This window comes from Gallus gallus (genome assembly GCF_016699485.2).
Source record: "Gallus gallus isolate bGalGal1 chromosome 35 unlocalized genomic scaffold, bGalGal1.mat.broiler.GRCg7b 35_unloc1, whole genome shotgun sequence".
Taxonomy (NCBI): Eukaryota; Metazoa; Chordata; class Aves; order Galliformes; family Phasianidae; genus Gallus; species Gallus gallus.
The window spans coordinates 79,780-94,977 of record NW_024095956.1 but is presented as its reverse complement, the minus strand read 5'-3'; the positions used below and the strand labels follow the sequence as shown (position 1 = coordinate 94,977).

At 48.6% G+C, this 15,198-nt stretch overlaps 2 protein-coding genes and 1 long non-coding RNA gene across 5 annotated transcripts in view; all 3 read right to left on the bottom strand.

Moving 5' to 3' along the window:
• Nucleotides 1-15,198, bottom strand: part of LOC100857358 (chromodomain-helicase-DNA-binding protein 8-like) — a 129,196-nt gene that overhangs the window by 44,520 nt on the left and 69,478 nt on the right. The window contains exons 22-25 of the mRNA XM_046906033.1: nt 8,789-9,063; nt 3,433-3,632; nt 3,167-3,323; nt 1,117-1,206 (exon numbers count right to left, since the gene is read on the bottom strand). Coding sequence (XP_046761989.1) covers nt 1,117-1,206; nt 3,167-3,323; nt 3,433-3,632; nt 8,789-9,063 — 722 coding nt within the window. The remainder of the gene's footprint in view (nt 1-1,116; nt 1,207-3,166; nt 3,324-3,432; nt 3,633-8,788; nt 9,064-15,198) is intronic.
• Nucleotides 1,210-3,160, bottom strand: LOC121108711. Its single transcript, XM_040656812.1, has 2 exons — nt 1,951-3,160; nt 1,210-1,715 (listed from the first exon to the last, which is right to left on the bottom strand). Exons 1-2 carry the CDS (start codon nt 2,525-2,527, stop codon nt 1,384-1,386), a joined length of 909 nt encoding a protein of 302 aa, XP_040512746.1. The 5' UTR covers nt 2,528-3,160; the 3' UTR covers nt 1,210-1,383.
• LOC121108712 lies at nt 9,283-14,643 on the bottom strand. Of its 3 annotated transcripts, none has more exons than XR_005843385.2 (3): nt 11,151-14,643; nt 9,516-11,091; nt 9,283-9,475 (listed from the first exon to the last, which is right to left on the bottom strand). It is a non-coding gene; the product is annotated as an uncharacterized LOC121108712 (long non-coding RNA). The 3 variants fall into 3 exon arrangements; XR_006932572.1 differs by having other exon boundaries at nt 9,516-12,216; nt 12,584-14,643; XR_005843384.2 differs by having other exon boundaries at nt 9,516-14,643.

Below are 15,198 nucleotides of genomic sequence, written 5' to 3'. Positions count from 1 at the left end.
CCAAAGGACCCCAAAATGGGGTGGGAGGACCCCAAAATGGGGTTGGAGGACCCCAAAATAGGGTTGGAGGACCTCAGGGAGTCCCTAAATTGGGTCTGGGGAATCCCAAAGGACTCTAAAGGGGGATGGGGGACCCCAAAGTGGGGTTGGAGGACCCCAAAGTGGGGTTGGAGGAGCTCAGAGGATCCCAAATTGGGTCTGGGGGATCCCAAAGAACCCTTAAATGGGGATGGGGGACCCCAAAATGGGGTTGGAGGAGCTCAGGGAGTCCCCAAATGGGGTCTGGGGGATCCCAAAGGACCCTAAAGGGGGATAGGGGACCCCAAAATGGGGTTGGAGGAGCTCAGGGAGTCCCTAAATTGGGTCTGGGGGATCCCAAAGGACTCTAAATGGGGGTGGGGGACCCCAAAATGGGTCTGGGGGACCCCAAAATGGGGTTGGGGGACCCCAGAGGATCCCAAAGTGGGTCTGGGGGATCCCAAAGGACTCTAAATGGGGTGGGAGGACCCCAAAGTGGGGTTGGAGGACCTCAGGGAGTCCCTAAATTGGGTCTGGGGGATCCCAAAGGACTCTAAAGGGGGATGAGGGACCCCAAAGTGGGGTTGGGGGACCTCAAAATGGGGTTGGGGGAAGTCAAGAGATCCCAAAGTGGGTCTGGGGGAACCCAAAGAACCCTTAAATGGGGATGGGGGACCCCAAAGTGGGGTTGGAAGACCCCAAAGTGGGGTTGGAGGACCTCAAGGAGTCCCTAAATTGGGTCTGGGAGATCCCAAAGGACCCCAAAGTGGGGGTGGGGGACCCCAAAATGGGGTTGGAGGAGTTCAAGAGACCCCAAAGTGGGTCTGGGGGATCCCAAAGGACCCCAAAGTGGGATAGGGGACCCCAAAATGGGGTTGGGGGAGCTCAAGGGATCCCAAAGTGGGTCTGGGGGATCCCAAAGGACCCCAAAGTGGGGGTGGGGGACCCCAAAATGGGGTTGGGGGAGCTCAGGGAGTCCCGAAACGGATGTGGGGTACAGCAGAAAACCACACTATGGGGCTGTGAGACCACGAAGGACCCAAAGCGGGGCAGGGGAACCCCAAAAAGGGGTGTGGGGGACCCCAAAAGAGGACTGACCTGGCCATGGCCCCCGCCAGCACCTTCTCAGCCTGGTCCCCAATCACCTCCTGCCGAAGGTAGTACAGCATCCGCACCCGGAGCAGCACCCTGGGGACCCCAAAAAGAAACCCCAAAAGATGAGGGGACCCCAAAAAGAAATCCCAATAGATGAGGGGACCCCAAAGAGATAACCCAACAAATAAGGGGATCCCAATGAGAAAACCCAACAGATGAGGGGACCCCGAGGAGAAAACCCAACAAATAAGGGGACCCCAAAGAGAAAACCTAAAGAGAAAACCCAACAGATAAGGGGACCCCAAAGAGAAAACCCAATAAAGAGGATCCCAAAGAGAAAACCCAACAGATAAGGGGACCCCAAAGAGAAACCCCCATAGATAAGGGGACCCCAAAAAGAAAACCCAACAGATAAGGGGACCCCAAAGAGAAAACCCAACAGATAAGGGGACCCCAAAGAGATAACCCAACAAATAAGGGGACCCCAAAAAGAAAACCCAATAGATGAGAGGACCCCAAAGAGAAAACCCAACAAATAAGGGGACCCCAAAGAGAAAACCCAAAGAGAAAACCCAACAGATAAGGGGACCCCAAAGAGAAAACCCAACAAATAAGGGGACCCCAATGAGAAAACCCAACAAATAAGGGGACCCCAAAGAGAAACCCCCATAGATAAGGGGACCCCGAGGAGAAAACCCCATAGATAAGGGGACCTCAAAGAGAAACCCCCATAGAAAAGGGGACCCCAAAGAGAAACCCCCATAGATAAGGGGACCCCGAGAAGAAACCCCATCCAACGTCGCTCCCCGCAAGGAAGAACCCAACAGACATCGGGACCCCAAAGAGAAAACCCAACAGATGAGGGGACCCCAAAGAGAAAACCCAACAAATAAGGGGATCCCAATGAGAAAACCCAACAAATAAGGGGACCCCAAAGAGAAACCCCCATAGATAAGGGGACCCCAAAAAGAAACCCCCATAGATAAGGGGACCCCGAGAAGAAACCCCATCCAACGTCACACCCCGCAAGGAAGAACCCAACAGATGAGGGGACCCCAAAGAGAAAACCCAACAGATAAGGGGACCCCAATGAGAAAACCCAATGGATAGGAAGATCCCAAAGAGAAAACCCAACTGATAAGGGGACCCCAAAGAGAAAACCCAACAAATAAGGGGACCCCAAAAAGAAAACCCAACAGATAAGGGGACCCCAAAGAGAAAACCCCATAGATAAGGGGACCCCGAGAAGAAACCCCATCCAACATCGCTCCCCGCAAGGAAGAACCCAACAGACATCGGGACCCCAAAGAGAAATCCCAATGGATAGGAAGATCCCAAAGAGAAAACCCAACTGATAAGGGGACCCCAAAGAGAAAACCCCATAGATAAGGGGACCCCAAAGAGAAAACCCCATAGATAAGGGGACCCCGAGGAGAAAACCCAATAGATGAGGGGTCCCCAAAGCGAAAACCTAAAGAGAAAACCCAACAAATAAGGGGACCCCAAAGAGAAAACCCAATGGATAGGAAGATCCCAAAGAGAAAACCCAACTGATAAGGGGACCCCAAAGAGAAAACCCCATAGATAAGGGGACCCCAAAGAGAAAACCCAACAAATAAGGGGACCCCGAGGAGAAAACCCAATAGATAAGGGGACCCCAAAGAGAAAACCCAACAGATGAGGGGACCCCAAAAAGAAAACCCAACAGATAAGGGGACCCCAAAGAGAAACCCCAACAAATATGGGGTCCCCAAAGAGAAAACCCAAAGAGAAAACCCAACAGATAAGGGGACCCCAAACAGAAACCCCCATAGAAAAGGGGACCCCAAAGAGAAACCCCCATAGATAAGGGGACCCCAAAGAGAAACCCCCATAGAAAAGGGGACCCCGAGAAGAAACCCCATCCAACGTCACACCCCGCAAGGAAGAACCCAACAGACATCGGGACGCCACGAAGCAATCGATCCCGTAAGGCGACCCCGAACCCCAAACCCGTCAGCGATGGGATATGGGGTGCGATTTGGGGTACGCCCCCCGGCCCCCCAAAACCCACTTGTTGCACTGATGCTTGAGGTGCTTCTTGTAGCTCTCGTCCTGAAACAACGCTTCGGGGTTATACCTCCGGATCCACTCCGCTTTATGGACGTCGAAAGCGTTTTGGGATTTCACCTTCTTCCCTTTCCTACCCCGAGGGACCGGGATGGACAGCCCTATAAGGGGGGGGGGGGTTAAAAACAAAGAGGGGATGTCAACCACGGACCCCCCCCAAACCCCATGGAGGGTCCCCATAGGCCCCCCGTGTTGCACCCACAGCCTCACCCGAGTGGTTTTGGAGCTCCTTGGCCTTGCCGTTCTCGTTAGGGCTAATGAGATCCCAAATGAAGGCTTTGATGCTTTCGTCGCCCCGGTAGTGGAGGAGGCAGTAGACCAAAATGGCCCTACAAATGGTTTCCACGTCCCGTTCCGAAAGGCGGCGTTTGAAACGTCCGTGGGTGAGGATCTCCCTCCATCGACCCCACCTGGAACGAAGGGGATGGGGGGAAATGGGGTTGGGGGGGGTTATGGGGGAGCCCCGAAACACGGAGGATCCCGCTGGGGGGCGGGGAGAAGAAAGGGGGCACAAATGGGGTCACCCACCGGCCGAATCTGCCCATGGTTGGCACCCAAAGGGCTCAAAATGGTCTTCTACCCAAATATCTCCTCGTGGTTGGCACCAAAACGGCTCAAAATGGTCTTTTCCCCCCAAATCTACTCATGGTTGGCACCAAAATGGCTCAAAATGGCATCAAACCCAAATATCAACTCGTGGTTGGCAACAAAAGAGATCAAAAATGGGGTTTTCCCCCCAGATCTGCTCATGGTTGGCACCAAAAGGGCTCAAAATGGTGATTTCCCCCCAAAAAACCGCCCCTGATTGGCACCAAAATGGCTCAAAATGGTGTTTTGCCCCAAATATTTGCTCATGGTTGGCACCGAAGGGGCTCAAAATGGCACCCAACCCAAATATCTGCTCGTGGTTGGCAACAAAAGAGATCAAAAATGGGGTTTTCCCCCCAAATCTGCTCATGGTTGGCACCGAAAGGGCTCAAAATGGCATCGAACATGAGTATCTCCTCATGGTTGGCACCAAAATGGCTCAAAATGGTGCTTTAACCCCAAATCTGCTCATGGTTGGCACCAAAATGACTCAAAATGGCATCTCACCCAAATACCTACTCAAGGTCGGCACCAAAATGGCTCAAAATGGTCTTTTCCCCCCAAATCTGCTCAGGGTTGGCTCCAAAATGGTTCAAAATGGTCTTCTACCCAAATATCTACTCATGGTTGGCTCCAAAATGGCTCAAAATGGTCTTTTCCCCCCAAATCTACTCATGGTTGGCACCAAAATGGCTCAAAATGGCATCAAACCCAAATATCTACTCGTGGTTGGCACCAAAAGAGATCAAAAATGGGGTTTTCCCCCCAAATCTGCTCATGGTTGGCACCAAAATGGCTCAAAATGGTCTTCTACCCAAATATCTACTCAAGGTTGGTACCAAAATGGCTCAAAATGGGGTTTTCCCTCCAGATTTGCTCACGGTTGGCACCAAAATGGTTCAAAATGGTCTTCTACCCAAATATCTACTCGTGGTTGGCTCCAAAATGGCTCAAAAGGGTCTTTTCCCCCCAAATCTGCTCATGGTTGGCACAAAAATGGCTCAAAATGGCACCCAACCCAAATATCTGCTCGTGGTTGGCAACAAAAGAGATCAAAAATGGGGTTTTCCCCCCAAATCTGCCCCTGGTTGGCACCGAAAGGGCTCAAAATGGGATCTGAGCCGAATATCGGCTCGTGGTTGGCAACAAAAGAGATCAAAAATGGGGTTTTCCCCTCAAATCTGCTCATGGTTGGCACCAAAATGGCTCAAAATGGCACCCAACCCAAATATCTACTCAAGGTTGGTACCAAAATGGCTCAAAATGGGGTTTTCCCTCCAGATTTGCTCACGGTTGGCACCAAAATGGTTCAAAATGGTCTTCTACCCAAATATCTACTCGTGGTTGGCACCAAAATGGCTCAAAATGGTCTTCTACCCAAATATCTACTCGTGGTTGGCACCAAAATGGCTCAAAATGGTCTTTTCACCCCAAATCTGCTCATGATTGACTCCAAAATGACTCAAAATAGTCTTTTCCCCCCAAACCTGCTCATGATTAGCACCAAAATGGCTCAAAATGGCACCCAACCCAAATATCTACTCACGGTTGGCTCCAAAATGGCTCTAAATGGGGTTTTCCCCCAAGAATTGCCCATAGTTGGCACCAAAATGGTTCAAAATGGTCTTTTCACCCCAAATCTGCTCATGGTTGGCACCAAAATGGCTCAAAATGGGGTTTTCCCCCCAGATTTGCTGACGGTTGGCACCAAAATGGCTCAAAATGGCATCTTCTCCAAATATCTACTCAAGGTTGGCACCAAAATGGCTCAAAATGGTCTTTTCCCCCCAGATTTGCTCACGGTTGGCTCCAAAATGGCTTAAAATGGTCTTCTACCCAAATATCTACTCATGGTTGACTCCAAAATGGCTCAAAATGGTCTTCTACCCAAATATCTACTCGTGGTTGGCACCAAAATGGCTCAAAATGGTCTTTTCCCCCCAAATCTGCTCATGGTTGGCTCCAAAATGGCTCAAAATAGTCTTCTACCCAAATATCTACTCATGGTTGGCACCAAAATGGCTCAAAATGGTCTTTCCCCCCCAGATTTGCTCACGGTTGGCTCCAAAATGGCTCAAAATGGTCTTCTACCCAAATATCTACTCATGGTTGGCACCAAACTGGCTCAAAATAGTCTTCTACTCAAATATCTACTCAAGGTTGGTACCAAAATGGCTCAAAAGGGTCTTTTCCCCCCAAATCTACTCATGGTTGGCACCAAAATGGCTCAAAATGGTCTTCTACCCAAATATCTACTCACGGTTGACTCCAAAATGGCTCAAAATGGTCTTTTCACCTCAAATCTCCTCATGGTTGACTCCAAAATGACTCAAAATAGTCTTTTCCCCCCAAATCTGCTCATGGTTAGCACCAAAATGGCTCAAAATGGCACCCAACCCAAATATCTACTCACGGTTGGCTCCAAAATGGCTCTAAATGGTCTTCTACCCAAATATCTACTCATGGTTGACTCCAAAATGGCTCAAAATGGTCTTCTACCCAAATATCTACTCATGGTTGGCACCAAAATGGCTCAAAGTGGTCTTTTCACCCCAAATCTGCTCATGATTAGCACCAAAATGGCTCAAAATGGCACCCAACCCAAATATCTACTCGTGGTTGGCACCAAAATGGCTCAAAATGGTGCTTTAAACCCAAATATTTGCACATGGTTGGAACCAAAAGGGCTCAAAATGGCACCCAACCCAAATATCTGCTCGTGGTTGGCAACAAAAGAGATCAAAAATGGGGTTTTCCCCCCAAATCTGCTCATGGTTGGCATCAAAATGGCTCAAAATGGTCTTCTACCCAAATATCTACTCATGGTTGGCACCAAAATGGCTCAAAGTGGTCTTTTCACCCCAAATCTGCTCATGATTAGCACCAAAATGGCTCAAAATGGCACCCAACCCAAATATCTACTCGTGGTTGGCTCCAAAATGGCTCAAAATGGTCTTCTACCCAAATATCTACTCATGGTTGGCACCAAAATGGCTCAAAATGGTCTTTTCCCCCCAAATCTGCTCATGATTAGCACCAAAATGGCTCAAAATGGCACCCAACCCAAATATCTACTCACGGTTGGCTCCAAAATGGCTCAAAATGGTCTTTTCCCCCCAGATTTGCTCATGGTTGGCTCCAAAATGGCTCAAAATGGTCTTCTACCCAAATATCTACTCATGGTTGGCACCAAAATGGCTCAAAATGGAGTTTTGCCCCAAATATTTGCTCATGGTTGGCACCAAAATGACTCAAAATGGTGCTTTAACCCCAAATCTGCTCAAGGTCGACTCCAAAATGGCTCAAAATGGTCTTCTACCCAAATATCTACTCATGGTTGGCACCAAAATGGCTCAAAATGGTCTTCTACCCAAATATCTGCTCATGGTTGACTCCAAACTGGCTCAAAATGGTCTTCTACCCAAATATCTACTCATGGTTGGCACCAAAATGGCTCAAAGTGGTCTTTTCACCCCAAATCTGCTCATGATTGACTCCAAAATGACTCAAAATAGTCTTTTCCCCCCAAATCTGCTCATGATTAGCAACAAAATGGCTCAAAATGGCACCCAACCCAAATATCTACTCACGGTTGGCACCAAAATGGCTCAAAATGGTCTTCTACCCCAATATCTACTCGTGGTTGACTCCAAAATGGCTCAAAATGGTATTCTACCCAAATATCTACTCACGGTTGGCTCCAAAATGGCTCAAAATGGTCTTTCCCCCCCAGATTTGCTCATGGTTGGCTCCAAAATGGCTCAAAATGGTCTTCTACCCAAATATCTACTCGTGGTTGGCACCAAAATGGCTCAAAATGGTGTTTTCCCCCCAGATTTGCTCATGGTTGGCTCCAAAATGGCTCAAAATAGTCTTCTACCCAAATATCTACTCATGGTTGGTACCAAAATGGCTCAAAATGGTGTTTTCCCCCCAAATCTGCTCACGGCTGGCACCAAAATGGCTCAAAATGGCACCCAACCCAAATATCTACTCACGGTTGGCTCCAAAATGGCTCAAAATGGTCTTTTCCCCCCAGATTTGCTCGTGGTTGGCTCCAAAATGGCTCAAAATGGTCTTCTACCCAAATATCTACTCATGGTTGGTACCAAAATGGCTCAAAATGGTGTTTTCCCCCCAGATTTGCTCATGGTTGGCTCCAAAATGGCTCAAAATGGTGCTTTAACCCCAAATCTGCTCATGGTTGACTCCAAAATGGCTCAAAATGGTCTTCTACCCAAATATCTACTCATGGTTGGCACCAAAATGACTCAAAATAGTCTTTTCCCCCCAAATCTGCTCATGATTAGCACCAAAATGGCTCAAAATGGCACCCAACCCAAATATCTACTCACGGTTGGCTCCAAAATGGCTCAAAATGGTGTTTTCCCCCCAGATTTGCTCATGGTTGGCTCCAAAATGGCTCAAAATAGTCTTCTACCCAAATATCTACTCATGGTTGGTACCAAAATGGCTCAAAATGGTCTTTCCCCCCCAGATTTGCTCATGGTTGGCTCCAAAATGGCTCAAAATGGTCTTCTACCCAAATATCTACTCATGGTTGGTACCAAAATGGCTCAAAATGGTGTTTTCCCCCCAGATTTGCTCATGGTTGGCTCCAAAATGGCTCAAAATAGTCTTCTACCCAAATATCTACTCATGGTTGGTACCAAAATGGCTCAAAATGGTGTTTTCCCCCCAGATTTGCTCATGGTTGGCACCAAAATGGCTCAAAATGGTGCTTTAACCCCAAATCTGCTCATGATTGACTCCAAAATGGCTCAAAATGGCACCCAACCCAAATATCTACTCACGGTTGGCACCAAAATGGCTCAAAATGGTCTTTTCCCCCCAAATCTGCTCATGGTTGGCACCAAAATGGCTCAAAATGGACTTTTCTCCAATTCTTTGCTCCTAGTTCGTACCAAAATGTCTCAAAATGGTCTTTTCCCCCCAGATTTGCTCCCGCATGGCTCACCCATAGACCAGCAGATGCTTCTCCACGCGGAAGCAGTCGGTGCGGCCGTAGGCGTGCAAGGCGTGCTGCTGCTGCTGCTGCTGCTGTTGGTGCTGCTGTTGCTGCTGCTGCTGCTGCTGCTGTTGGTGCTGCTGCTGCCTGTCGTGCCTTCGTGCCCTGGGCTTCTCCTCATCCTCGCTGTCCAGGTCGGAGAACTCCACCAGGTCGTCGTCCCGCAGCGTGCTGAAGTGCCGGGTCTGCTTGCGCACGCGCGGCGTGTCGATCACCAGGTTGTTCTGGGGAGGGGAAGGGGAGGGGAGGAAAGGGGGGAAAGGGGGGGCACAGGGTGCAAAGTTGGGCTGTCAAACAGCTCCAGGGGCTGCGGAGGATCACTATGTGCCCTCCTCAGCACCTTTAGGTGCTCCTTAGCATCCTTATTTTAGCAACTCTATGTGCCCTTCAGCACCTTTAGGTGCTCCTCAGTATCTCTATCTGCTATTTAGCACCTTTATTACAGCATCTCTATGTGTCCTTTAGCACCTTTAGGTGCTCCTTAGTATCTCTATGTGCTCTTTAGCACCTTTATTACAGCATCTCTATGTGTACTTTAGCACCTTTAGGTGCTCCTCAGCATCTCTATGTGCCCTTTAGCATCTCTATTGGAGCATCTCTGGGTGCTCTTCAGGACCTTTAGGTGCCCTTTAGCACCTTTAGGTGCTCCTCAGCATCCCTATGTGCTCCTCAGCACCTTTAGGTGCTCCTTAGCATCCTTATTTTAGCATCTCTATGTGCTCCTCAGGACCTTTAGGTGCCCTTTAGCCCCTTTAGGTGCTCCTCAGCATCTCTATGTGCTCTTCAGCACCTTTAGGTGCTCTTTAGCATCTCTATGTGCTCTTTAGCATCTCTATTGCAGCATCTCTGGGTGCTCCTCAGCACCTTTAGGTGCTCCTCAGCATCTCTATGTGCTCTTCAGCACCTTTAGGTGCCCTTTAGCACCTTTAGGTGCTCCTCAGCATCTCTATGCGCCCTTTAGCACCTTTAGGTGCTCCTTAGCATCCTTATTGTAGCATCTCTATGTGCTCCTCAGCACCTTTAGGTGCCCTTTAGCCCCTTTAGGTGCTCCTTAGCATCTCTATGTGTCCTTTAGCACCTTTAGGTGCTCTTTAGCATCTCTATGTGCTCTTTAGCACCTTTAGGTGCTCTTTAGCATCTCTACGTGCTCTTTAGCACCTTTAGGTGCTCTTTAGCATCTCTATTGTAGCATCTCTGGGTGCTCTTCAGCACCTTTAGGTGCCCTTTAGCACCTTTAGGTGCTCCTCAGCATCTCTATGTGCCCTTTAGCCCCTTTAGGTGCTCTTTAGCATCCCTATGTGCTCCTGAGCATGTCTATTTAAGCATCTCTATGTGCTCTTCAACACCTTTAGGTGCCCTTTAGCACCTTTAGGTGCTCTTTAGCATCTCTATTTTAGCATCTCTATGTGCTCTTCAGCACCTTTAGGTGCCCTTTAGCACCTTTAGGTGCTCCTCAGCATCTCCATGTGCTCCTCAGCACCTTTAGGTGCTCCTCAGCACCTTTAGGTGCTCCTCAGCATCTCTATGTGCCCTTTAGCATCTCTATTGCAGCATCTCTGGGTGCTCCTCAGCATCTCTATGTGCTCTTCAGCACCTTTAGGTGCTTCTTAGCATCCTTATTACAGCATCTCTATGTGCTCTTCAGCACCTTTAGGTGCTCTTTAGCATCTCTATTTTAGCATCTCTATGTGCTCCTCAGGACCTTTAGGTGCCCTTAAGCACCTTTAGGTGCTCCTCAGCATCTCTATGTGCCCTTTAGCATCTCTATTGGAGCATCTCTGAGTGCTCCTCAGCACCTTTAGGTGCTCCTCAGCATCTCTATGTGCTCCTCAGCACCTTTAGGTGCTTCTTAGCATCCTTATTTTAGCATCTCTATGTGCTCTTTAGCACCTTTAGGTGCCCTTTAGCACCTTTAGGTGCTCCTCAGCATCTCTATGCGCCCTTTAGCACCTTTAGGTGCTCCTTAGCATCCTTATTTTAGCATCTCTATGTGCTCCTCAGCACCTTTAGGTGCCCTTTAGCCCCTTTAGGTGCTCCTTAGCATCTCTATGTGCTCCTCAGCACCTTTAGGTGCTTCTTAGCATCTCTATTGTAGCATCTCTGGGTGCTCTTCAACACCTTTAGGTGCTCCTCAGCATCTCTATGTGCTCCTCAGCACCTTTAGGTGCTCTTTAGCATCTCTATGTGCCCTTTAGCACCTTTAGGTGCTTCTTAGCATCCTTATTACAGCATCTCTATGTGCTCTTTAGCTCCTTAGGTCCCCTTTAGCCCCTTTAGGTGCTCCTTACTATCTCTATGTGCTCTTCAGCACCTTTAGGTGCCCTTTAGCCCCTTTAGGTGCTCCTTAGTATCTCTATGTGCTCTTCAGCACCTTTAGGTGCCCTTTAGCACCTTTAGGTGTTCCTCAGCATCTCTATGTGCCCTTTAGCATCTCTATTGGAGCATCTCTATGTGCCCTTTAGCACCTTTAGGTGCCCTTTAGCCCCTTTAGGTGCTCCTCAGCATCTCTATGTGCCCTTTAGCATCTCTATTGGAGCATCTCTGGGTGCTCCTCAGCACCTTTAGGTGCTCCTCAGCATCTCTATGTGCTCTTCAGCACCTTTAGGTGCTCCTTAGCATCCTTATTTTAGCATCTCTATGTGCTCTTTAGCACCTTAAGGTGCCCTTTAGCCCCTTTAGGTGCTCCTTAGTATCTCTATGTGCTCCTCAGCACCTTTAGGTGCTCCTCAGCATCTCTATGTGCCCTTTAGCATCTCTATTGTAGCATCTCTGGGTGCTCTTCAACACCTTTAGGTGCTCCTCAGCATCTCTATGTGCTCCTCAGCACCTTTAGGTGCTCCTTAGCATCCTTATTACAGCATCTCTATGTGCTCTTTAGCTCCTTTAGGTGCCCTTTAGCCCCTTTAGGTGCTCCTCAGCATCTCTATGTGCCCTTTAGCACCTTTAGGTGCTCCTTAGCATCCTTATTTTAGCATCTCTATGTGCTCCTCAGGACCTTTAGGTGCCCTTTAGCCCCTTTAGGTGTTCCTCAGCATCTCTATGTGCTCCTCAGCATCTCTATGTGCCCTTTAGCATCTCTATTTTAGCATCTCTATGTGCTCTTCAGCACCTTTAGGTGCCCTTTAGCACCTTTAGGTGCTCCTTAGTATCTCTATGTGCTCCTCAGCACCTTTAGGTGCCCTTTAGCCCCTTTAGGTGCTCTTTAGCATCCCTATGTGCTCCTGAGCATGTCTATTTTAGCATCTCTATGTGCTCTTCAGCACCTTTAGGTGCTCTTTAGTACCTTTAGGTGCTCCTCAGCATCTCTATGTGCCCTTTAGCACCTTTAGGTGCTCTTTAGCATCTCTATTTTAGCATCTCTATGTGCCCTTTAGCACCTTTAGGTGCCCTTTAGCACCTTTAGGTGCTCCTCAGCATCTCCATGTGCTCCTCAGCACCTTTAGGTGCTCCTCAGCATCTCTATGTGCCCTTTAGCATCTCTATTGCAGCATCTCTGGGTGCTCCTCAGCACCTTTAGGTGCTCCTCAGCATCTCTATGTGCTCTTCAGCACCTTTAGGTGCCCTTTAGCACCTTTAGGTGCTCCTCAGCATCTCTATGTGCTCTTCAGCACCTTTAGGTGCCCTTTAGCACCTTTAGGTGCTCCTCAGCATCTCCATGTGCTCCTCAGCACCTTTAGGTGCTCCTTAGCATCCTTATTACAGCATCTCTATGTGCTCTTCAGCTCCTTAGGTCCCCTTTAGCACCTTTAGGTGCTCCTTAGTATCTCTATGTGCTCTTCAGCACCTTTAGGTGCCCTTTAGCACCTTTAGGTGTTCCTCAGCATCTCTATGTGCCCTTTAGCATCTCTATTTTAGCATCTCTATGTGCTCTTCAGCACCTTTAGGTGCCCTTTAGCACCTTTAGGTGCTCCTTAGTATCTCTATGTGCTCCTCAGCACCTTTAGGTGCCCTTTAGCCCCTTTAGGTGCTCTTTAGCATCCCTATGTGCTCCTGAGCATGTCTATTTTAGCATCTCTATGTGCTCTTCAGCACCTTTAGGTGCCCTTTAGCACCTTTAGGTGCTCCTCAGCATCTCTATGTGCTCCTCAGCACCTTTAGGTGCTCCTTAGCATCCTTATTACAGCATCTCTATGTGCTCTTTAGCTCCTTTAGGTGCCCTTTAGCCACTTTAGGTGCTCCTTAGTATCTCTATGTGCTCTTCAGCACCTTTAGGTGCTCTTTAGCATCTCTATTTTAGCATCTCTATGTGCTCTTCAGGACCTTTAAGTGCCCTTTAGCACCTTTAGGTGCTCCTCAGCATCTCCATGTGCTCCTCAGCACCTTTAGGTGCTCCTCAGCATCTCTATGTGCCCTTTAGCCCCTTTAGGTGCTCTTTAGCATCCCTATGTGCTCCTGAGCATGTCTATTTAAGCATCTCTATGTGCTCTTCAACACCTTTAGGTGCCCTTTAGCACCTTTAGGTGCTCTTTAGCATCTCTATTTTAGCATCTCTATGTGCTCTTCAGCACCTTTAGGTGCCCTTTAGCACCTTTAGGTGCTCCTCAGCATCTCCATGTGCTCCTCAGCACCTTTAGGTGCTCCTCAGCATCTCTATGTGCCCTTTAGCATCTCTATTGCAGCATCTCTGGGTGCTCCTCAGCACCTTTAGGTGCTCCTCAGCATCTCTATGTGCTCTTCAGCACCTTTAGGTGCTTCTTAGCATCCTTATTACAGCATCTCTATGTGCTCTTCAGCACCTTTAGGTGCTCTTTAGCATCTCTATTTTAGCATCTCTATGTGCTCTTCAGGACCTTTAAGTGCCCTTTAGCACCTTTAGGTGCTCCTCAGCATCTCCATGTGCTCCTCAGCACCTTTAGGTGCTCCTCAGCATCTCTACGTGTCCTTTAGCATCTCTATTGGAGCATCTCTGGGTGCTCTTCAGCACCTTTAGGTGCCCTTTAGCACCTTTAGGTGCTTCTTAGCATCCTTATTTTAGCAACTCTATGTGCTCTTCAGCACCTTTAGGTGCCCTTTAGCCCCTTTAGGTGCTCCTTAGTATCTCTATGTGTCCTTTAGCACCTTTAGGTGCTCTTTAGCATCTCTATGTGCTCTTTAGCAACTTTAGGTGCTCTTTAGCATCTCTATGTGCTCTTTAGCATCTCTATTGTAGCATCTCTGGGTGCTCTTCAGCACCTTTAGGTGCCCTTTAGCCCCTTTAGGTGCTCTTTAGCATCTCTATGTGTCCTTTAGCATCTCTATTGTAGCATCTCTGGGTGCTCCTCAGCACCTTTAGGTGCTCCTCAGCATCTCTATGTGCTCTTCAGCACCTTTAGGTGCTTCTTAGCATCCTTATTACAGCATCTCTATGTGCTCTTTAGCTCCTTTAGGTGCCCTTTAGCCCCTTTAGGTGTTCCTCAGCATCCCTATGTGCCCTTTAGCATCTCTATTGTAGCATCTCTATGTGCTCTTCAGCACCTTTAGGTGCCCTTTAGCACCTTTAGGTGCTCTTTAGCATCCCTATGTGCTCCTCAGCATCTCTATGTGCCCTTTAGCATCTCTATTTTAGCATCTCTATGTGCTCTTCAGCACCTTTAGGTGCCCTTTAGCCCCTTTAGGTGCTCCTTAGCATCTCTATGTGCCCTTTAGCACCTTTAGGTGCTCCTTAGCATCCTTATTTTAGCATCTCTATGTGCTCCTCAGGACCTTTAGGTGCCCTTTAGCACCTTTAGGTGCTCCTCAGCATCTCTATGTGCTCCTCAGCACCTTTAGGTGCTCTTTAGCATCTCTATGTGCTCCTCAGCACCTTTAGGTGCTCCTTAGCATCCTTATTACAGCATCTCTATGTGCTCTTTAGCACCTTTAGGTGCCCTTTAGCACCTTTAGGTGCTCCTCAGCATCTCCATGTGCTCCTCAGCACCTTTAGGTGCTTCTTAGCATCCTTATTTTAGCAACTCTATGTGCTCTTCAGCACCTTTAGGTGCCCTTTAGCACCTTTAGGTGCTCCTCAGCATCTCTATGTGCCCTTTAGCCCCTTTAGGTGCTCCTCAGCATCTCTATGTGCCCTTTAGCATCTCTATTTTAGCATCTCTATGTGCTCTCCAGCACCTTTAGGTGCCCTATAGCCCCTTTAGGTGCCCTTTAGCATCTGTATTACAGCATCTCTGTGCGCTCCTTAGCATCTCTAGGTGCTCTTTAACACCTCCATGTGCTCTTTAGCATCTTTATGTCCTCCCTACCCCCCCTCTGTCCCCCCTACCCCCCCTATGACCTCCATAACACCTCTATGTCCTCCCTACCACCCCCATCTCCCCCCTACCCCCCCTCTGTCCACCCTACACCCCCCCATGACCTCCATAACACCTCTATGTCCTCCCTACCCC